Source organism: Dromiciops gliroides, chromosome 2 (genome assembly GCF_019393635.1).
Source record: "Dromiciops gliroides isolate mDroGli1 chromosome 2, mDroGli1.pri, whole genome shotgun sequence".
Taxonomy (NCBI): domain Eukaryota; kingdom Metazoa; phylum Chordata; class Mammalia; order Microbiotheria; family Microbiotheriidae; genus Dromiciops; species Dromiciops gliroides.
The window spans coordinates 181,084,785-181,108,620 of record NC_057862.1 but is presented as its reverse complement, the minus strand read 5'-3'; the positions used below and the strand labels follow the sequence as shown (position 1 = coordinate 181,108,620).

Here is a 23,836-nt window from a genome sequence, read left to right as displayed (position 1 = left end):
TATTTACATGAGTCTGCTTTGCACTTTTTCCTGCAATGAATATGTATATATGTATGTAAATATATATATATATCACACAGATAGTGATAATCATATAAATCTCAGTCCTTTTAGCATGAATATAGTCCCTTTATCTCTTATATAGTCAAATTAGAATAGAGAGAAGAGAGCTTGTTATCAACTAAGAAGTTTTTGGTCACAGGGAACCTAAGTATATGGTAAATCATGTCCTTTATTCTCTGATCTTCTACAATACTTAATTCTTTCTCAAATTATTTAAACAAGTTAAGGATATTGCTATTTGATACTTTATATATGTACACTGTACTTGATTTTATACTGTCATTCTGCTATTCTGGGTAAGCTTCTTTTCTCACTTCAGCCTTAGGAATTGCGCCCTCTCTACAACTATGGTTTTCATACTATTTTAATGTTATTTCCTGGATTCATTCTTTCAGAGTCCATAGGTGTCTGTTTTTTCTTTTTTCTTTTTTAAGTTTGCACTACCTGTTAGCTGCTTGTAGATCTCAAGTGTTTGGTCATCCATGTCTAGATAGAGAGATAGATGACCAAAAGAAGATAATTTTCATATAGGAAGAATGTGATTTATCAGAAAAGTAGAGAAGAGTAGGAAGAGAAGTAAAGGGAAGAGGGAAAGCATTGGCTGGTTACCTAGGATGAAACAAAGGAGCGGCTAGCTTCTGGAAAAATAAATGGAAGAATTGGCCTCAAACTTGCAACTCAAGAATTAATATATAGGTTTGATTTCACTTTCCTTTTCTTTGTTATCTCTAGTTTGCTATTTTATAATGTGCTCATTATTTTTGGAGGGGTGGGAAGTTTTGACTGGATTGATTAAATTGTACAATTTATAGTCACAATCAGATACTAATTGGATGGGAGCTGACTCAGTTCTACTTTGTTTTAAGGGGTCCTTTGCAAAGGTTTGCTGAAACCAGCTGAAACTGGTTTGTGAGAGGCTACTACTACATTTTTAGTGTGAGAAATCAACAAATGCTACAAAACAGTTAATTCCCAGACTAAAAAAAAGTGATAGAGAAAATGATAATGCAAATTAAACTTAAAGGTATTTCTTACATACATAACATAAATATGATGTATATATCGGCACATAGCCACACATATCTCTCTAAATGTGTATATATACATATATGTATATATTTCTGTATGTATTTGGAAAATCAGTTAAATGTTTATCAGAACAATCCTGGTTCTATGCTATTTAAGAATTCTCTTTCCCAATTAATTAGTCACCCACCCCTCAAAGTTTTTAACAATTCGGATCCTAGGGAATCAGTGAAGGGGATGGAGAGATTAAAAAAAAAGTTTCTTCAAATCAGGCATTTGTTTTGGGTTTGTTTTTGCTTCTCTTATAGCCCCAGTAATAGGGTTGAATGAGTGCTGGGCATAGAAGATAGAATGTAAATTCATTGACTCTATGGTACTGAAGAATCAAAAGAGACCTTTGAGATCTTTTTGTCCAAGATTTTTATTTTAAAGATACTCATAATTCATTTCTATGTCATGCTTTGCTAACCGCAAAGTGCTTTCCCCCCTTCCAACAAGCCTGTGGGGTAAATAGTGAATGTATTCTTTTCATCATGTACAATGAGAAAAATGAAGCTCTGAGATACCGAGTTACTTGCTTATTGTGCCAGCAAGTAAGTGACAGAAGCAGGTTTCAAATTCAGTCCAAATCCAACTCCAGCAATCCATTCACTACTTCATGATGACTCCAGGAACTGAGATGAGCCTTATAGAGGATATGTATTTTGTCCAAAATCATAGTTTGTGGCAAAGTTAGAACTGAATGCCTGACCTACAGAATCCCCCACCCAATAATATTTCTAGCCCAATATACCGTAAATATTTGAACTCCTCATTATCTAAGTGCTGCATTACTACATTTTCAAGTTATATTAGAAATGTAACAAATCATTATTAAAGCAAAAAAGTTTTTACTCCAAGCATTTATTGTGTTTCTTCTAATTAAAAAAAATGTTTATCTTCTAACATGCCTGAATATAGAAAGCAAAATTGCAATAATTTACACTAATGAGGCCAAGGAAAGTCTGGATTAGGTTAAAAAATTTGAATTAGAGAATTTAAAAAGTAAATTCAATACTATTTCTTTCAAATACAGAAAAAGGAAATCAAGGGAAAGGTGCAAATAAAATATTGTTGGGTTTGGGGAATCAGTATTTTAAGGATATTTGAAAAGATTAATAGGAATGATTTGTTATATCTATATTTAAACACTGCTAGGAACCCCAAAAAGGCTTGAAAATATTTTCTTTTAAATTATTTGCTCCAAATACAAATGATTCATTATAAACTTAATATGAAACATTAATCACATGGAAAGCAATGATAGACAAATTATCATGGTTTTTAATCATTCTCATAAACACTTTATTGCATTTCTTTGTTCTTGTTCAGTTTTCCTTTTATATAGTTATAATGAACACATGCACATATTTCCTCCTTCTGCTTGTTTTTCCTACTCTGTTATTTAATAGAGTTTAAAAAAATTGTATTCCTCATTCTTGCCATTCTTACTTGCATTGTTGAATTCCATTACATAAATGTGCCACAATTTATTCAATTAGTATGGTTATTGATATTTAATCTTCTTATAGTTTCCTTATTTTTGTAATGACAAATAATGTCAATATAAATAGAGAACTCTTTTTTTTCTCCAAATAGATAAAACTCTCAGTGTATTCTCAACAATGAAATTATTGACTATAAGGAAATGACTACTTAGTATCATCAAATTATTTTGCAGAAAGATTCACTAGTTTGCAATTTCATCATGAGAGACTATAATTAATTTTTCCACCACTCCCTCAGCCTTGTGTTTTGCTGCTTTTCATAATTTTTAGGATTTTGATAATGTGCAGAGTGATATGCCAAAGTTCTTTTAATTTTTATCTCTCAACTTGTAAATTTGAAAATTTTTTTCGTGTAGTTATTAGCAATTTATATCGTCTCTCCTATCAGGTGTCTGTCAATATCATTTGGCCTTTTATTTATGGGAACTTGCGAGTTGTCTTTGTTTATTCTGAATAGTTATTTATTTAAATGTATTTTTAAAGCTTTCTTATTTTTCATAAATATTTTACCCAACATTTTATTTTTCTTTCTTCTGATTTCATTTTTTATAGTATAGTACTTTCAAAGTCTCATGTATAAAGTACATCTTGTCCCCAACAATTTCTACTTATTTCTTAATTAAAAGGGATCTTATTTCCAAACCTGAGATAAGCACATTATTTTCTTTTAATCTTTTTTTGCAATTAAAAATAATATCAGTGAAATCCACTATGGTATATTTGCTATTATATTACAATGATGTTTCTCAAATATATTTTAAAAATAATGAACTTCTTTTGTTTTTATTTTCAATAGCTTTATCCAAAGATCAGTATCATTGTGTAAATAGAGAATTGTAGAAAGAGATCAGCCTTTGAAATACTGCTGGAGGATGTGGGAAAGAGGCCAATATTCTCCCTGAGTTCTCTAGGTAGCTTAGCAGTTATTTTGAATTAGAAACTATTGAACCCAATAGCTCAGTGACTGGTAAAACCAGAAAACATAAATGTTTGGGGAAAGGATGAACTATTTGACAAGAACAGTGAAAGAAACTTGCTAAACCATTTAGCAGAAATTAAGTTTTGGTCAATGTCATATTTAATATGTCACAATGTGTCCCAAATGGGATAAGTGAGATAAGTATAAAACATCATTAAACAAGATGAAAAGGGATGGAGGTATCTTTCACAATTATGGTTAGGTAGAAAATTCTTAAGAGATAGAAGAGATTATAAAGTTTAAAACTGAACACTTTTAGTACAAGGAAATGGAGTGGTTTTTTTTTTTTTGGGGGGGGGACAGGGTAATGATGGTTAAGTGACTTGCCCAGGGTTACAAAGCTAGTAAGTGTCAAGTGTCTGAGCCTGTATTTGAACTCAGGTACTCATGAATCCAGGGCTGGTGCTTTATCCATTGTGCCACTTAGCAGCTCCCAGAAATAGAGTGCTTTTGCAGAAATAAGTTCCATGCTGCTAGAAAAGAAGGACAATAATTTGGAAAATTTTTTTGCATAAAATATTTCTGATTAAACTATCTGTAACAAATGGGAAATGAAGGCAAATATGTAAAACCAATACTCACTTCCCAATAGTTTGTTAAAGGATGTGAATAATAAGGTCTCAAAAGCTGTGCAAACCATAAAGGATTAAATGAAAAAATGGTCTAAATCACTAAAAGTAATAGAAACGCATAATGTTGAAGTTTCTCCTAACACCTAAAAAATTGGAAAATATGACATAAATGGAAAGATTCAATATTGAATGGTCTTCAGGAACACAGACATGCTGGTATACTGTTGAAGATGCTGTGAATTGGCCCAAAGATTCTGGAAAACAACTTGGAATTAAAAAAAAAAGTTACTATAATGTCTATACCTTTTGACCCAGAATTCCCCCTGATAGGCACATCTCTCAAAAAGGTTAAAAAAAGAAAGAAATTATATATTTATCTAACATTTTATGAAAAAGTATTATTTATATTTATGAAGAAATATTTTTTCTTGGCAAAGAACTGGAAATAAAGTGGGTGTTCACTGAACTGGAAATTACTAAACATACCACTGGTATATTATTATGATGTAATACTATTGGATTTCAGAAAATGGCAAATATGAGAAATTCAGAGAAAAAAATGGACATATCTACTGATTCAGAGCAAAGCAAACAGAATCAGAAAAACACTATTCATAATGACTGAAAAATACAAATGAAGAAAACAAAAATGGAAATATAATATTGCATAACTGTTACTTCATAAATGAGATGAGAATATGTATCTCCCTCCTTTCATTGGATGGGGAGGGTAATGGGTGTGTCTCATATACTGTCAAATGTGGTTAATGTACCAATTAGTTTTACTGAACTATTTCTAAATCCTTATTGCAAGGGAAGTCTTTCTGGGTAGAGGAGGAGGGATATATTTGTAAATAAATTCAATATGCAAACAAAATAATCTTTAAAATTAAAAAAAGATCTGTTATATTTTGAAAATAGTCTTGAAATTCTATTATTATTCTATTCTCTCACACTTTTATTAATCTTTCTTTTATGATTTAAGTGCTAAATTTTCATTTTGTATAAATTGAGAACTATTTAACTTTTTTACACCTTTAAAAAAATCTTTCCATGTTTTCTAGTTTTAATTCTACTTTACCAGATACCATTATTACTAATCTATGTATCTATGTATCTATCTGTCATCTATGTATGTATGTATCTATTAATCTCTATCTAAATAAGTTTATACATATTATACATAATAGATTTATATATATTTAATAATATACATATATTTAATGGGTTTCCTGTCAACCGAATATTGATTTGTTTTGTTTCTTGATCTATCTGTAAATTTTTCTTTTCTAGGTCATTCACATTTCTTCTTATAGGTATTGTATTCAATTTGTCTTTTGATATTTCCTTATTATTGTTTTTGATGTTGCCTTATACAAACTACTAAGAGTAGCTAGAGAGATGTTATATATCTGCCTTTATGTGATTAATTCTGATTTTCCTTAAGATTTAACTCTCTTTTTTATTGTAGCTAGGAGTCTGAAGGATTGCAGAAAGCAGGGCAGAATATAGCAAGGTAACTGGATTTCAGGGCACCACGACAATGTGACTGTCATTGGCATTGGCTGACTAAGTATCTCCCCTTCTCAAGGTGATTTAAATTTTTTTCTTTTCTCTTTTTTTTAGAACAGCAGTGGGATAAACAGAGACAGATGTTAATTCTATATTATTGTGGTGATTTGAACAGATTTGGCTCCCTTGCTCCTTTCTACTCTGCTCTATTAGAAAAAGAACCTCAGTAGTATTTTTACGTGAAACATTACTCCTCTAAAACTTAATACATATTAATTTGCTCATCAAAAGATATTTTCATCAATAATCCATATTTCACTTCAACATATCCCTGTGGAAGCATCACAAATTACAAATGAGGATAATATGAATCTATTAAGGCAATATAATCATGTGGAAAGATAACTAGATTGGGGTAGAGGCTAATTGTTTTTTCTCTGAAGTTAAGCAGGGTCAGGTCTGGTTAGTACTTGTATGGGAAGCTAATGTTTAAAACCTGGCTTCCCCACTTATTTATTGTGTGGTCTTAAGTAAATCAGTATAAATTTACAGGTTATATTAAAAATGTGAAAGAATTCAATTAGGTGTTTAAGGCTCCATTCAGGCAGCTAGATGGTACAGTGGATAGAGTTCTGGATCTAGAGTCAGGAAGACTCATCTTCTTGAGGTAAAATCTAGCCTTAGATATTTATTATCCGTGTGAACTTGGGCAAGTCACTTAACTCAGTTTTCTCAACTGTAAAATCAGCTGGAGAAGGAATGGTAAACCACTCCAGTATCTTTGCCAAGAAAAGCCCAAATGGGGTCACTAAGAATAAATCACAACCGAAAATGACTGAACAATAATAATAGGGCTCCTTTCAATTCCATAATTTTGATTCCTCCTTAAAGAAAACCTTGCCCCTATATATTTATATATTATGTGTGTATATATACATAATTTTATATAATGGATATGCATACATAATATTTTCTCTTTGTAGATGTTATCTGTAAAGTTCTAATCATTGTATATCTTTTTTTTCTTAATTTTTTTTTTGTGTGTGAGACAATTGAGGTTAAGTGACTTGCCCAGGGTCACACAGCTAGTGTTAAGTGTCTGAGGCTGGATTTGAACTCAGGTCCTCCTGACTCCAGGGCTGGCTCTCTATCCACTGAGCCACCTAGCTTCCTCTCATTGTATATCTTTTTAACTGTGTAATGTAAAGAATTAATTGTTATTTGAGGTTTTTATGCCTTGGCGTGCACTGGCCTGGGGCTCCGCAAACCACACTGTGCTCCACCCACTGGTTGTAGCCGTTGCCAGGGCTCTGGCGCCTCAAGTCATCACCACTTGCTGACGCCTACATGGGCCTGGCGAAATTATAATGATTGGAAGCCTAGTGAGGGCAGTCATGTGACTGTCAGAGTGGCCATCCCATTGGTTGGGGCTGTGCAGGGTGTTTCTAGGTTTGGGGGAGGAGAATTTGGGCATTCTAGGTGGAAGCTGGAAAGCGACAGGCATTCTGCTGCGTATTTTCAGCTGATTCCTGGGCAGTGGTATTTTTTCAGGTATTATAATTTCCCTTTCCCCATTTTATTTCCTTTCCCTTGATCCTACTGATCCTGTTTGTGGTTTTTTTTTTTTTTAAGTTTGTTCTTGTTAAAATAAATCTTGTTCTGTTTTGAGGGAGGATGCTGGTCTCCTTCCTTGCTCCAATATTGCGGCAAGCAGCTTAGCTAGCACTCCCCAATTAAAAATCGGTCCCCACAGCAGTAATAGAGAGGAGAGTGAGACCTGTTTTTAGATAGGGGCCCATATATGACAAGGGCTGTCCCTGTGTTTGGCTCCAATAGAGGTAGAATAGAAATCTCTAGTCTTTCCCCCCTACCCTTTTCTCCAAGGGAGATTTTCATTCCTGCCATGAAGGGAAGAAGGAAGTTATTACTATAACCCACAACTCTGTTCTTCTCAGAGGGAGAGCGGGTACGAGAATAGAAATATTTCCATCTGCTCCCTTAAATATTATTGTTCTAGGGAATGATTAGGTTTTGTCTAATTTTTGATTGTTTTGTCATTTTGGGGGAGAAAGACAACCCCAAGCTCTATATTCAAGGCTTCACCCCATTCCCACCTAATACCAGCTCCACAAGGAACACACATATCAAATAGCAAAGAAGCCCATTTATCCAAAACCATAGCAAAGCAGAAATCAGAGAAAGTATACATGGGAGAATATATACAAGAGCAAGAGAACTCAGCTCAACTAAGACAGTGTCCTGGATATCACCCAAGGGGAAAACTCCCTGAAGTCTTTACAGTAACAAGCTTGGAATAGGGACATGATAGAAACCATTTTCTCCCCTAATATCTGCCCAAACTTTTCCTTCAGCAACCTGAAGTAGGCTTGGACTCTTCCATCTCCTGAAGACTGTCACTTAGTCCTCAAAGTGGCACTGCAAAAGGCTAGAGCTCTCATACTTTTTTTTCAACTCCATTCTGCCCTTCACATAGGTCAGGACATTAATCTCCACAACAAAAGAGAATCCCATAGCAATGGGCTTTGGGACTGGGGTTACAACTTTGTAAGACCTCCACAATTTAACAGTGGAATTTGGGTGATTTATGAGGCTAAATATGATAGTATCTCCTAGAACTACCATATATTCTTTTTTCTTTTTTGCAGGGCAATGAGGGTTAAGTGACCTGCCCAGAATCACACAGCTAGTAAGTGTCAAGTGGCTGAGGTCGGATTTGAACTCAGGTCCTCTTGAATCCAGGGCCAGTGCTTTACCCACAGTGCCACCTAGCTGCCCCATATATTCTTCTTGGATCCAATTTCTTTTTTATTATTTTAAAAATTATTTTATTTTTTATAATAACATGTAAAAACAATTTTTAAACATTTGGTTTTTTAAAAAAATTTGAGTTCTAAATTATTTCCTTCCCTTTCCTTCCTTCTTATTGAGAAGGCATGAGCAGCCATGGAAAACATATTTGTCATATTGTGAAAGAAAACACAGACTAAAAAATCCTCCACAAAATAAAGTAGAACAGTAATATGCTTCAATCTATATTCAGACTTCAGCAATTCATTTTCTGGAGGTAGATAGCATTTTTCATCACAAGTTCTCTAGAATTGTTTTAGATCTTTGTACTGCTAGGAATAGTTTTTGATTATCATACAATGTTGTTGGTGTGTACAGTGGTCTCCTAGTTCTGCTTACTTCACTTTGTATCAGTTTATATATGTATTTTCAAGTTTTTTTTGAAAGCATCCTACTCATAATTTCTTATAGCACAATACTATTCCATCACAATTATATACCATAACTTGTTCAGCCATTTCCAAATTTACAGGCATCCCCTTAATTTCTTGTTCTTTATCACCATAAAAGAGCTGCTGTAAATATTTTTACAAATATATGTTCTTTTCCTTTTTTCTTAAATCTCTTTGAGATGCAGACTTAGTAGTGGCATTTCTGGGTCAAAGAGTATGTAAAGGTTATATACCTTTGGAAATATTTCCAAATTGCTCTCCAGAATGGTTTGGTCATTTCTCAAGACCACCAATAATGCATTAGTGTCCCGATTTTTTCACATCCCCTCCCACATTTGTCTTTTCCCTTTTCTGTCATGTTAGCCAATCTGATAGGCATGAGGTGGTACCTCAGAGTTGTTTTAGTTTGCATGTCTTTAATCAATAGTAATTTAAAGCATTTACTTATTATGATTATAGATAGTTTTGATTACTTTATCTTAAAATTGCCTCATAAATGTTGATCATTTATCAATTGGGCAATGAATTATATTATAAATTTGATTCAGCTTTCTATATAGTTGAGAAATGAAGCATTTATTAGAGAAACTTGTGGTAATTTTTTTCCAGTTTTCTGCTTTCCTTCTAATTTTGGCTTCACTGGTTTTGTTTTTGCAAAAAATTAAATTTAATGTAATGAAAATTATTCATTTTTTATCCTGTAATACTCTGTAGCTCTTATTTGGCCATAAATTCTTCTTTCATCCGTAAATTTAATAGCTAAACTATTCCATGCTTCCTTACTTTGCTTATGTATCACCCTTGATGTCTAAATCATGTATATATTTTGTTGGATTCAATTTCTTAATTAGGAGGATGTTCTTCTTATATCATAATCTCATCCATTCTTTTTTCAGTTGCAAGACTGAGTTATGGTAATACTAGTTGTCACTTCAGATCGGCCAAATTAATCTCATATTTGACCACACTGACTTCAGAAAATCTCTGGAGATCCCAGGATAAAAGGAAACAGGGGAGAATGAAAAATCTTTCTACCTTCTAACCAAAGAACGTATTTAAATTTATAAATAGGTCAATTTTAACTGTATTATTGCAATCTGAGGAAATGGTTACATTTGGTAGCTAATGAAATTGAGGAATTATGTTTTAGGCAACACACCTAAGATAGTAATTATATTATATTATGTGTGAGAGTCAAACTTGTCTTCAAAAGGGGAAGCTTTTTGGTGGAAGTCATTAAAGAAGTGGGATGTTCAGTGCTGAATCAAATAGAGTTGAACTTGGTTATTTTCCTTTTACAGATTCTTAAGAACAACTGTGAAAATGCCTAGGGTGATATAAGGTCCTTTCAAAGTTAAAAACTTACTCTAATCCTTAAGGCAGTTGATTGGATGCTCCTAATTGTCACAGATACTGGTCTAATTAATTCAATTAAACAATGTAATTTAGTTATTAATTTGTCACTTATCAAGTGTTTTATAAGAAACATCATGTTTGAGCATTAAGAGTTCTTCAACTTAGCCCTAGTGGCAAAAACTAGAAAGAACAGGTGGAAGATCCAGGAAAACAGACATCCTTGATACAGGGAAATATTTTTAACAACTGAGAGCTGTCAACAGGTAGAAAAGGATTTTTCCTTACTAGAAATATTCAAATGAAGGCTAGATGGTCACTTGGTGATATGGTTTTGTTGATATCTCTTCAGTTATTGGTTAGATTGTCAAGTTTCTGAAGTCTCTTCCAAATTTGAGAGTCTATGGATTTCTGATTTAGTTTATGGCTTTGAATATGATTTGTGATATAACAGAAAATGTAGATTGCAATTTAGAATTATGCTATCGAATTATCCTTAGGATAACTTAACATTTGAGGTATAACTCATCTGTGAAGAAGTCCTTTTAAAAATAGGCCACACAAATGCCAGGATTTTGGAATTAGTAGCACACTTTAGATTCTCCAAGGGTATATCTCAACCCGTGGTTTTCCTTCAGTCGCTAATGTCAAATTTTCCCTTAACTTTTGATGAGCTCTTAGAAGTATCGTCTATTTAAAGCAGAAGAGATAATAGTGATGATCAAATCCAATGATTTAATTTCATAGATACTCTTCTTGGTCGTGATGCTGACTATATCTTAGCTAGGTAGATGTTAATGTACACAGGTTTTGGTTTTAAAAATACAGTAAGTGAGAAAATACTTTTTGGGAAGCCAAATATTTAAAATTAAGTTATCTTTTCCACTCTAATAACTGCTTGTCCCCTTTTCCCTAGGAGACTCTGGAGTAAATTCTTGATGGAATGGAGAGAGTAAACCAGTCTATAGTATCTGAATTTGTGTTATTGGGACTTACTGATTCATGGGAGCTCCAGATCTGTCTTTTGCTATTATTTTCTGTGATTTATTTGGCAACCGTTTTAGGTAACATGCTTATTATGACCACAGTCATCACTGATTCTCATCTTCATTCCCCCATGTACTTCCTGTTAGCCAACCTATCTTTTGTGGATTTGTGGCTTTCCTCAGTTACCATTCCCAAGACAATCATAGACTTTTTTAGGGATAGTAAGACCATATCCTTTGAAACCTGTATGTGGCAAGTTGTCTTTGTACATTTTGCTGGGGGAGGTGAGATGGTATTGCTTGTTACTATGGCCTATGACCGCTACGTAGCCATATGCAAACCTCTCCACTATACAAACATCATGAGCCAGCAAAGGTGCATTTGGCTTGTCCTTATCTCATGGGCTATTGGACTTGTACACTCAATTAGTCAATTGGCTATGATTGTGGATCTGCCTTTCTGTGGCCCCAGAGAGATAGACAGCTTTTTCTGTGACCTTCCACTGGTAATTGAACTTGCCTGTATGGATACTTATACCATAGGATTATTGGTAAATGCTGATAGTGGATTCCTTGCCACAACCTGTTTCATCCTACTTTTGATTTCTTATACTTATATCCTACTCACTGTTCGCCATCACTCCACAGATGGGGTATATAAAGCACTGTCCACTTGTACTGCTCACATCATGGTGGTGGTAATATTCTTTGTACCTTGTATCTTCATTTATCTTTGTCCACTCAACATTCCCTCAGTGGACAAATTTCTTGCTGTGTTTTATGCAGTGTTTACACCTTTATTGAATCCTGCCATCTATACCTTCAGAAACAAAGAGATGAAAGCAGCCATGAAGAGACTGAGAAGTTATTATGTGAGTTCAAGAGAAAAATCTTAGGTGTCTCTCTTGATCAGTAGAACCATCAATCAAAGAATTCATTTGACTTGAAGTCTTGTATGGATTCATGAATAAGACCATTACATACACTCATTTTGCACCTGGAAGTTATGTATATTCTTGGAACCATGATTAGTGCCCTGATCATTCATTGGAGACATGCGAAATCTTCGCTTAAAATTTTAACATGATAGATTCAGAAGTTATTCTTTTTTTTTTTTTGTGGGGCAATGGGGGTTAAGTGACTTCTGCAGGGTTACACAGCTAGTAAGTGTCAAGTGTCTGAGGCCGGATTTGAGCTCAGGTACTCCGGAATCCAGGGCTGGTACTCTATCCACTGCACCACCTAGCTTGCCCCAGAAGTTATTCTTTATGAAAATGGTTCTATAACTTTCTCTCTGACTGTCCCTTTCTCCTATGGAGCTATCCTTAATTAAAAATCAATATGGCATATTGAAAAGAGCACTGAAGCTGCAGTTAGGAAAGACATGTATTTGGCATTTACCATCCCTGTGTTCATGGATAAGTTATTGAACTCCTCTGGACCTCAGTTTCCTTATCTATAAAATTACAAAAATATTTACCTCTTAGGTTTGTCATGAGACCCTAAGAAAAAAATACATGTGAAGTCCCTTTGCAAGTCTTAAAATGCTAGATAAATGTCAGTTGTTATAATTTGCCTTGATCTCCTATAAAATATAATTTACTGAAAAGATAAATGCTTCTGTGACTATTGATGTCCTTAGGTAACATCATAGATTTTCTCTAAGTTTCAAAAGTTCATTTAAAATTTATCAAAAGATGTTCAATAAATCTAATACATTTTGAGATGATGGGGGAAAATGGATTTGTTTTCATATATCCTCCCAAGTTCTTCCTTCTTTCAATGAAATTCCAAGGTGTGTGTGTGTGTGTGTGTGTGTGTGTGTGTGTGTGTGTGTGTGTACTAAGGAAGAGAAGACACGTGCAGAGAAATGATTGAAGAGTGGCTTAAGGCAGGGAAGATGATTCTAAGGGAAAGGCTTCCAATTGATGAACTTTGAATGCCTTGGAGTATTGGAATTATTGCAAATAATCTATCTCATTAAATGACTCATTAACAAAATAATCAAACATACTTTTTATATCCTGAATAAGTAATATATCTTGAACATATATGAATTATAATTTCTCAAATGAATGTTGATGCTATTGTGATTAATAGAAAATAAATTTATTCAAAAATTGAATTTATAGTAACTTTTGTCATATTTTCCTCCCCCTTTTCATGTATATGTGTTCACCAAATTCAGTATAACAAAAATAAAATACATTTATTTAATACTTACAATGTGCTAAGTATTACACCAAGCACTAAGGTTGCAAATAGAAAAACAAAGCAGTTCCTGCTCTCAAGGTATTCACATTCAAACTATGGGAGACAACCTATATTAGAAAGTTCAAGAAAAATAAAGCCGTGCCATGATTAAAAAGACTTTCAAAGACTTTTCATATCCAAGGATTTTTGGGAAGAACTACAAACAGAAGAATATAGAGTATATCCAGAAAAACCCCAGTGTAGTTCTTCTGATATATTTTGGAGAATTCTGGGTAAAGAAATGTGGCCAAGTCTTATAAGATGCCTAGTACATATACTGATTTTTTTTTTGGATCCAAAATAGCCTCTCAGAGATAATGGAACAAAAATTATTAGAAACAAAAAGGCAGCCTCATGTTCAATCTTTTCCAGATAAATATTTCTTTACATACTGTATATCTAAAACCAAAACATGTGCCCATTAACATCTATCTAGTTAAAATATATTCAGCATTAGGACCGAGAAACTATCTATAAAATGAGGCAGCTGGTTTTGATAATTTCTTTTATGTCTTCTAGTTAGAAATTCTCTGATTCTAAGAGCTCACCAAAATTAAGGATCAGAAATCAAAGATTGTATGTTGAATGATGTCAGCCTAGATAACTTGGGAGATTTATATCAAAATAACACCAGCTATAAGAAGGGATTGCATTTGTCTTTAAGTAGAGGCTCACTGGTAGTAACAAAAAGTTACAAAAGAGTTGGAGTTCTTGACCTTAAAGTTGGCTTTCATTGAAAAATTTTGCCTTTATGTGTCTTAGCCATAGCTCCTTTTGGCATTACCAAATGGACCATGATTCTACAGATAGATGCTGGTCCAGGCAGAAATGTCCTAATAGCTTCCTCTCAATTCTCTCTTTTTCCTCATTCCCCACCTCTAACCACTAGCCAAGGGTTTTGTAAAGACTTTGGCACCGGAAGAGGTGCTGACTTTGATTCACAAGATCATCTTTTCCACTTTTGTACTTGTGGAAGCAAGAAGCCAGAGAAGGAACAATAGACAAGGAAGTGGAATAGTAAAAGGGAGGCTACCTACATTAGAGCTCTGTAGGTGAGATGGGGTAGATAAATTATGCATGAGCCTTAGGGGATAAATGCATACTTCTGAGACTCCCTGAGTCTTATTCTTGTTTTTTTTACAATTTCTTTTTTTTCATTTAAAAGTAAACTTTTTTTTTTTTGAGAGATGTTATGGTTAGGTAGTTCTGAGAAAACACATTTTAGGTGGCTAAAGGTTAAGAATGATGCTTCACTGATGCTTACTTGAAAATTGTATGTGAGAATACCAGAAATAGGAATGGCTAATGTGACAATGACAGCAGTGACTGGGCATCCACATTGGAAAATAGATCAGACTGACATCTGATCAGGGACTCCATATTCCTCAGAGCCCTGATTTAGGCTGATATTCAAGATGTCCAGAACTGACCAGGGACTAAACCTTAGGCACAGTACAGGAACTCAACAGGAACTTATTTTACATAATGAAGGACCACAAGTACAAGTCTGTATACATGAAGAAATGGAGGGAGGTATCATCTGAATATCATTTTTATCTGAACTGTTCAGAGGAGGGTCAAACATATCATACACATCAAGACTTTGTTGTAGAAATACTTTCAACATGTAGTAGGACCCCCCAAATCCAAAAGATTCAAACCCCCTAGGCAAAGGGGAAAACAGCTCTCTCCCATTTCAGGAATGAGTTGTGGTAGGGCATGGCCCCAGTATACTGATGAGCAATGCTAAGGTCTGCAAGATGATATGCAAGATCAGGATGGATACTGCCTACTCTACTAATATTCCATTATCAAAGACCCCCATTAGTTATTTGGCCCCAGTTTATTTTGTTTCTTCTTGCTTTGTAATTCCCTCCCAGTTCTTTGTAATGCCCTTCCCTCTCTTTTGTTTGGTAAAAATACAAAAGACCATGGGGGCAGAGCTAAGATAGCAGAGGAAAGGCAGTAAACACTCAGAGCTCCTGACACAATCATTCCAAAAAACTCCAAATGATGCCATAAGACAATTCCTGGAGCAGCAGAACCCACAAAAGGACAGGCTAAGACAATTTTCCAGTCAAAGATGGTTTAGAAGTTCGGCAGGAGAGGTCTGCTAAATCGGGGAGGGAGTGGAACACAGCCCCGTGGCCATGCTGACAGAGGCCACACTAGAGAAAGAGACTTCTGTGGCTTATAAATTGGCTGCAGCTGTAGCTAATTCAGCTCACAGTCTGGTGAGAGGGTCTAGCAGTTGGCTGGGGGCAGATTTTAGGGGTCTCTGCTGACACTGAGGTGGAAATCTGATGTTTTGCCAAGGCTTCTATATAGGACACAATCTTGGGTAGCAGTTACAGGTTGGGGAGGGGTGCAGGCATGCCTGTACTTGCAACCAAAGTGAATCAGATTTGTTTCTGGGTAAAAGAGCAAGCAGCCTGTGGTTACCTACAGAATAGACACAGGGTAGCTGAGCTGAGAACGTGCCTCTCCTTAAATATTACCACCTGGCACTCCCTGAAACTTGGGATAGTGCATCCTGGAGACAGTGCCACACTTTAAGGAGTCAAAAGTCAAGAAATAGGCTGGCAAGATGAGCAGGCAGAAAAAGGTGCAAACCATAGAAAGTTTCTTTGGTGACAAGGAAGATTGAGGTACACCCTTAGAAGAAGAGAGCAATATAACGGCTCCTACATCCAAAGCTTTCAAGAAAAATATGAATTAGTCTCAAGCCATAGAAGTGTTCAAAAAGGACTTTGAAAATAAAGTAAGAGAAGTAGAGGAAAAAATGAGAGTGATGCAGGAAAGTCATGAAAAAAAATCAGCAGCTTGAAAAACCAAATGGAAAAGTTCTCTGAAGAAAATAATTGCCCCCAAATTGGGATCGAATAAATGGAACCTAGTGACTTTATGAGAAACCAAGGCACAATTAAGCAAATCCAAATGAAAAATAAAAAAATAGGGCAATGTGAAATAGGGCTTCTTGGAAAAATGGCTGACCCAGAAAATAGAGCCAGGATAGATAATTTGAAAATCATTGGACTATCTGAAAACCATGATTAAAAAAAAGACCTTAGACATCATCTTCCAAGAGATTGTTAGGAAAAGGTGACCTGATATTCTAGAAACAGAAGGTAAAATAGAAATTGAAAGAATCCACCGATCACCTCCTGAAAGAGATCCCCCAAATCAAAATTTCCAGGAATATTATAGCCAAATTCCAGAGCTCCCAGGTCAAGGAGACAATATTGCAGGCAGCTAGAAAAAGGAATTAAAATACTGTGTAGCTATAGTAAGGATAAAACAATATCTAGCAGCATCTATATTAAAGGACCTGAGGGCATGAAATATGATATTCCAAAAGGCAAAGGAACTGGGACTACAGCCAAGAATCACCTGTCCAGCAAAACTGTGTATAATCTTTCAGGGGAAAAAACGGGACTTCAATGAAAAAGAGGACTTTGAGACATTTGTGATAAAAAGACCTGAACTGAATAGAAAATTTGACTTTCAAATACAAGACCCTAGAGAAGCATACAAAGGTAAACAGGAAAAATAAATTATGAGGTATGTTAAAAGATTAAACTGTTTACATTTCTACATGGGAAGATAATACTTCTAACTCATAAGAACTTTCTCAGTATTAGGGCAGCTGAAAGTAATGCACTTAGAGGACACAGATCTGAACTGAATATGAAGGGATGTTATCTGGAAAGCATTTTTTGTTTATCCTTGTTTTTTTTTTATTTTTTTGTTTTTGTGGGGCAATGAGGGTTAAGTGACTTGCCCAGGGTCACACAGCTGGTAAGTGTCAAGTGTCTGAGGCCAGATTTGAACTCAAGTCCTCCTGAATCCAGGGCCAGTGCTTTATCCACTGCATGACCTAGCTTCCCTTGTTTATCCTTGTTTTTTGTGGGGCTGGCAGGGTGGGGTGGCTTATGTCTGGGGCCAGATTTGGGCTTGGGGCCTCCTTGGTCCAGGGCTGGTGCTTTGTCCACTGTTCCACCTAGCTAACCCATGATAACAACTTTAAAATAAAGTTAAGGAGTAAGAGGAATGCACAGGAAGAAAGGGAAAGGGAGAGGTAGACTGGGGAAAAGTAGCTCACACAAAAGAAATAAGACAAAGCTTATAGAGGGGAGGGGCAAAGGGGAAAGGAGTTACTATTATCAGAATTGGCTCAAAGAGGTATTAATATACATACTCAAGTGGGTAGAGTAATATATTTTGCTCTGAGGGAAAGTGGGAGGGGAAGGAAATAAGGTGGGGGGGGAGAGGTAAAGGATGGAAGGGCATATTGGGGGAGGGAAGAGTAAAAAGCAAACCCTTTTGAGGAAAGTGGAGATGTTCTGCATAAGTGCACACGTGTGACTTATATTGAATTTCTTGATTTCATAGGGAGGGTTGAGGAGGGAGGGAGAAAGAAAATTTAGAACACAGAATTAGCTCAAAGACCTTAATCTCATCAGAGTTGACTCAAGGATTGAATAACATACCCAATCGATTGGGAGGAGTAATCTATCTATCCCTGCAGGAAAGTAGGAGGGTGAAAGAAGGGAGGGCAGGGCAGGGGAGGGGGCAGTCAAAAGCAAAACACTTCTGAGAAGGAATAGAGTAAAAGAAGATAGAAAATAGAGTAAATATCATGGGAAGGGAATAGGATGGAGGGAAATAGTTATGATGATTGATTATAATGGCAAAATGTATGGTATCTACTTTGCTGGGCTATTGTAAAGAAAATTCTTTGTCCAGTTTAAGGTACTATATAAAGGTTATGATGAACAGTATTCTATCAGAAAAACTTGGAAAGACCTACATGAACTAAAGCAGAGTGATATGTACTGTATACAAAAGAACAGCAATACTGTAAGATGATCTGCTGAGAAGGACATCGTTATTTTCAACAATGCAATGATCCAATATAGCTCTGAAGGACTTATGAAAATTGCAATCCATCTACAGAGAAAGAACTGATGGTATCTGAAAACAGATTGAAACATAATTTTTTTTGATAGTTCCTTAATCTGAAGTTTTGTTTTTTGTCTGTTTTCTGTCACAACCTGGCTAATGTGGAGATGTTTTCCACGACTACTTATGTATAACTTATATTGCACTGCTTGAGTTCTTGGGGTGGGGGGTGGGAAGGGAGGGAGGAAGAGAAGTTGGAACATAAAGTGTTTTTTCGTTTTTGATTTTTGTTTTTTGTTTTTGTGGGGCAATGAGGGTTAAGTGACTTGCCCAGAGTCACACAGCTAGTAAGTATCAAGTGTCTGAGGCCAGATTTGAACTCAGATCTTCCTGAATCCAGGGCTGATACCCTAACCATTGCACCACCTAGCTGCACCCCAGAACACAAAGTTTTAAAAAATTTATGTCAAATTTCTTTTTTTACATGTAATTTGAAAAATAAAATTCTAAACAGAAAAAAAACAAGTGAAATATTTAATGTGATTGCACATATATAACTTATATCAGATTGATTTCTGTCTTGAAATCCTATGAAAACAAATGTTGAAAAATATCTTTACATGTAAGTGGAAAATAATAAAATACTTTTTTTTTCGTTTTGTTTTTGTGGGGCAATGAGGGTTAAGTGACTTGCCCAGGGTCACACAGCTATTAAGTGTCAAGTGTCTGAGGCCGGATTTGAACTCATGTCTTCCTGAATCCAGCACCAGTGCTTTATCTACTGCACCACCCAGCTGTCCTACTTTCATGATAAAAAAGAGTTACAAGTGTTTTCTTCCCATGTAGACATATAAACATTTTAACCTTATTGAATATCATGGTTTTTCCCCCACCCTGGTTTACTTTTTTATGCTTCTCTTGAGTCTTATATTTGTAGACTGAATTTTCTGTTCATTTCTGGGCTTTTCATTAGGAAAGTTTCAAAGTCCTCTATTTCCTTGAATGCCCATTTTTTCTCCTGAAAGATTATACATAGTTTTGTGGGGTAGTACATTTTTGGTTGTAATACAAGTTCTTTTGCCCTCCAGAATATCATATTCTAAGCCCTCTGATCCTTTAATGTTGAGGCTGCCAGGTTCTCTGTAATCCTGATTGTTGCTCCTTGATATTTAAATTGTTTCTTTTTGGCCACTTGCAGTATTTCCCCCTTTACCTTACTAATTCAGGAATTTGGCTATGATATTCCTTGTAGTTTTCCTTTTGGGGTCTCTTTCAGGAAGTGATCAGTGGATTCTTTCAATGACTATTTTTACTCTGGTTCTAAGACTTTGGGGCAGTTCTCCTTTATAATATCATGAAATATGCTGTCCATGTTCTTTTTCATTGTGACCCTCAGTTCATCCAATTTTTCTTGAATTGTCCCTCCTGGATCTATTTTCCAGGTCTCTTGTTTTTCTGGAGAAGTATTTTCTGTTTTCTTCTCCTTATCTTTTCTTCTGATTCTGCTTTACTTCTTCCTGTTGTCTCACTGAGTCATTAGTTTCCATCTGCCCAATTCTGCTTTTTAAGGAGTTATTTCCCCCAATCAGCTTCTGCACCTCCTTTTCCATTTGTCTAACTATATATTTTAAGATATTATTTTCCCCCAAGCTATTGACTCTCTCTTGCACAACTCATTTATTTCCCCAATTTGTCTTCTCTCTCTCTTATTTGGTTTATAAAATTTTTTTTTAAAGCTCTTCCAAGAGGGTTTTCTTTTTATCTTAAGACCAATTTCTCTTCCCCTATAAGGTTTCCCATGTAGGCATTTTGACATTGTTTTTCTCCTCTGAGTTTATGTTTTGGTCAATGGTGAGGGTTCTTTTCTGTATCTTATTCATATTTTAGCCTATTTTTGCCTTTTAAAGTTGAGCTCTGCTCCTGGGGTAAAGCGTGTACTGTCCCAAGCTGCTTTTGCTGGGGGCAAGCCTCATCTGCTTGCAGCTTGCTCACTGCATGGAGGTCTCAAAACTTAATTGTACATGTTAGGCACTGGATATCCCAGTTGGTAGATTGCCTTCTGCATTGAAACTGGGTGCCTCACAACTGACCTGCTGTGCTACTAGCTTGCTGTGCTAGGACCAAAGGTCCTCAGTCTTCAGTCAGGACCTAAGGTCATTTGTGCTATTGTCTAGACATCCTCTGTGCTGAGCTGAGCTCCCCTTTTACCCAGGTGAAACAGACCTTTCATGAAGAGCTTCTAGGTTATTTTAAGACATAGGATTATTTCACTTTGTCTTTTTGTAGATTCCAAAATCCATTAAGAGTCTTAATTTAATATTGTTTCCAAGGGAAATTTGGTTGAGCTCAGGTGACTTCCTGGCTTCTCTCCACCATCTTGGCTCTGCCTGCTCCTCCATTGTGTAGCTTTTTAAAGTTAATTTTTTTGTTGTTTATTTTCCCTGCCTATTTCTTCTCTTTGAAGCTTATGTTAAAGTTGGGTTCTGCTCATCTGGGGTTTGGGAGACATTGGCCTAACCTTCAGGCTTTTTCATGCTACTTTTTCAGTGCTAGTTCTGGGGGATCTGCATGTTTTTGGTCCTTCCAAGATGATGTTATCCTTGGACAGACCTGTTCACCATTTTCTTGGTTTCTGTTCTGGTCTTTACCCATGAAAGGCTCCTACTCTCCTATAGCCACAAGTCTTAATGATCTTCTTATCCCTTGAATTGGAAATAGGACCCATGTTCTCTTGTGGCTAACCAAAAGCACTCTTTTAGGTCTTGGAACTGTTACACAGAAGTACTTTTGGGAAATAGGGTTGTCAATCAGTGCCAGCTACACCTAATGATAGCAAAGGGTCCCCTGTAATCTCTTTCTGAGCAGTTGTCCAACCCCCTTACTATTGTACTTGCCTCAAAGGCCCATTGTTGGTGCTCCTGACCTGCTCTATGCCTGTGTACACCCTAGTGCTTTGGATCTCCTTTGTAGACTTTCTAAATAGTGTTAGGCTAGAAAAAATGTCTCCTTCTAACTTTTTGTTAGCTCTCTTTCCCTAAAAATTGATTCAAGGAGGAGTTATTTTAAAGTTGTTTGAAGGGGAATGTTGAGAGAGTTTAGCTGGGTCCCAGCTTGTATTTCACCATCTTGGCTCCCTAGGGGCTTTGAGTTAAAGAGGAATTATTGACTCATTTTCACTACTTCTCTGAGCCAACAAATTTATTCTCTGGAGTTTCTCTGGGCAAGCTAGTGAATAGCAGTATAAGATTTTAAGTGTTGATGCATCGAGGCAGGCATCTGCCAGTCTCTCTGCTTATTTGAATATAAACTACTCTCATCAAATGTGATGAGAGCAGATGGTGAGAAAACACTTACAGTTAAGTTGGGGGAGGAAGAAAATCAAAGAGAACTTTATGGAAAATTTGGCACCTGAGGTAGGTCTTGAAGGAAAAAGAAGAATTTTAAGAGATGCAGTTGTGCAAAGACCATATTCCATGCATGGAATATAGAAAAAGGGCATCCCATCCAAACCCACAGCTGGAAGAGAAATGGCTTTTAAAATATTGCTTATTTGGGGATTTTCTAGTTAGATAGAGTTCTTTTATCTGGCTTTGAATTTCCAGAGGACTTAGTGCCTGATGTTTCTCCAAATTTGGTGATACTCAAAGACACTAAGAAGTCCAGAGGACCATAATATATGGATTCTTTCCATGAACTCTGACCTTTCTTGCCTAGAATACAGAGAAGGAAGTTTTCCTGTGTAGGCACTATTGCCTGATATATATGTATGTATGTATGCATATATGTATGTATAAATCAGACTGAGGAAGATTCTCTTTCTTATATCATAGTCTCCACCCAACCTGACTGTATTCCCTTCATTGCTCACAGATTCAAACCAGAAGGGGGAGGATAGAATTTGTCACCAAATGAGAAATGAGATAAACACTGAATATGGTAAGCCCTTTCTTGTCCTCTCTAATTTTCTACAATTCTCTCTAATATTTTTCTGGATCCCTCTTTTCTATCTATCTGTATTTTTTTGCAGGGCAATGAGGGTTAAGTGACTTGCTCAGGGTCACACAGCTAGTAAGTGTCAAGTGTCTGAGGCTGGCTTTGAACTCAGGTCCTCCTGAATCCACTGCACCACCTAGCTGCCCCATCCCTTATCTATATTTTAAGGCAATTTAAGAGTATTACTTTTAGATGCTTCTTCCAAATACTCTGGGTTCAGAGTTTACCTCAAGTCATGTATCTGTTGCTATTCCTGGGAAGAATTAGAGTTTCTTCTCCTAATTTAGGCCAGGAAGTGAGCCTTATGTTTAGCAATAGCTATGGCTCTCAAAATGTTTTTGAGCTTCAAACCTTCTTATTCTTCAAAATCCTCTCTAATATTTTGGGTTTTGTATGTGATTATTTTCTCAGTTCACTTTCTATTAGCACTCTGTAGCTCTTAGGCATAAGTGACATTCAAGTCAGTGGGATGACTAAACAAAAAATTTTTCAGATTAGAGAAGAATTGGTTGTTGGGTGCATTGGTAGAAAAAAAAACCTGGAAAAATCTGAGTAATAACATGGAAGGAAACTAAGGGAAGAGGGGAAAAAATCTCAGTCATTATGATATGGGAATTAATCTATATAACATTGAGCTCTAGAAACCATATGGATATATGTCATAGTATCATATATGGAAATCAAGGTGTTATTCATTCATGCAAACATACATACACAGATATTTGTATGTATGTCTGAGAAAACCTCTGAGGTCATCTTGTCCAAACTTCTTATTTTAGATATTAGGAGACTGAGGTCTAGGAAGGATATGTGATTTTCCCAAGGTCACTTTGATATTAAATAGCAGAGGCATGATTTGAACCTAAGTCCTCTGACTTTGACTCAGAACCAGTGCTTTTTTATACTATACCAAGTTGTTTACCTAAATGTCCTTGATATAACAATGCAAATGAGAAAAGCCACAGCCTTGATCCCATTTTTTTCAGATTCTCCTATTTCACTACTTTGGTATTTTCATTCTTTTTTTTTTCTTTGGCAGGGGAAGTGAGGTCTGAAAATTTTCCTAAATTCACAGGATTATGTACTTAACACTTCTTGTAAACACAGAGATAGTTCTCTTTTGGGCACAACCTGTTTAGGATCTCCAAAACTGAAAGGAAAGATAGCCTATTGAGTTTTCTTTCTTGGGTTTTTAATGAAGCTAATCATAGGAAAGAAGTGGAAACAAAGAGAGGTGATTGTTAAACTACTTGAGAAAAGATTGCTTATTTATAGCCAATAAGACCTTGTATAGGACTCAGTGCATAGAACGTGGAAAATTAGAGGCAAAAGATAAATATGTATTCCATCCCATTTTAGCATAAATGAGGAAAGTGTGTTGCAGACAAGG

At 35.7% G+C, this 23,836-nt stretch overlaps 1 protein-coding gene across 1 annotated transcript; it reads left to right on the top strand.

Moving 5' to 3' along the window:
- The first annotated feature begins 11,255 nt into the window (after positions 1-11,255).
- Positions 11,256-12,194, top strand: LOC122742726 (olfactory receptor 4K14-like). The gene has a single exon (XM_043987173.1). The coding sequence runs from the start codon at positions 11,256-11,258 to the stop codon at positions 12,192-12,194; it is 939 nt and encodes a 312-aa protein (XP_043843108.1).
- Positions 12,195-23,836: the final 11,642 nt, after the last annotated feature.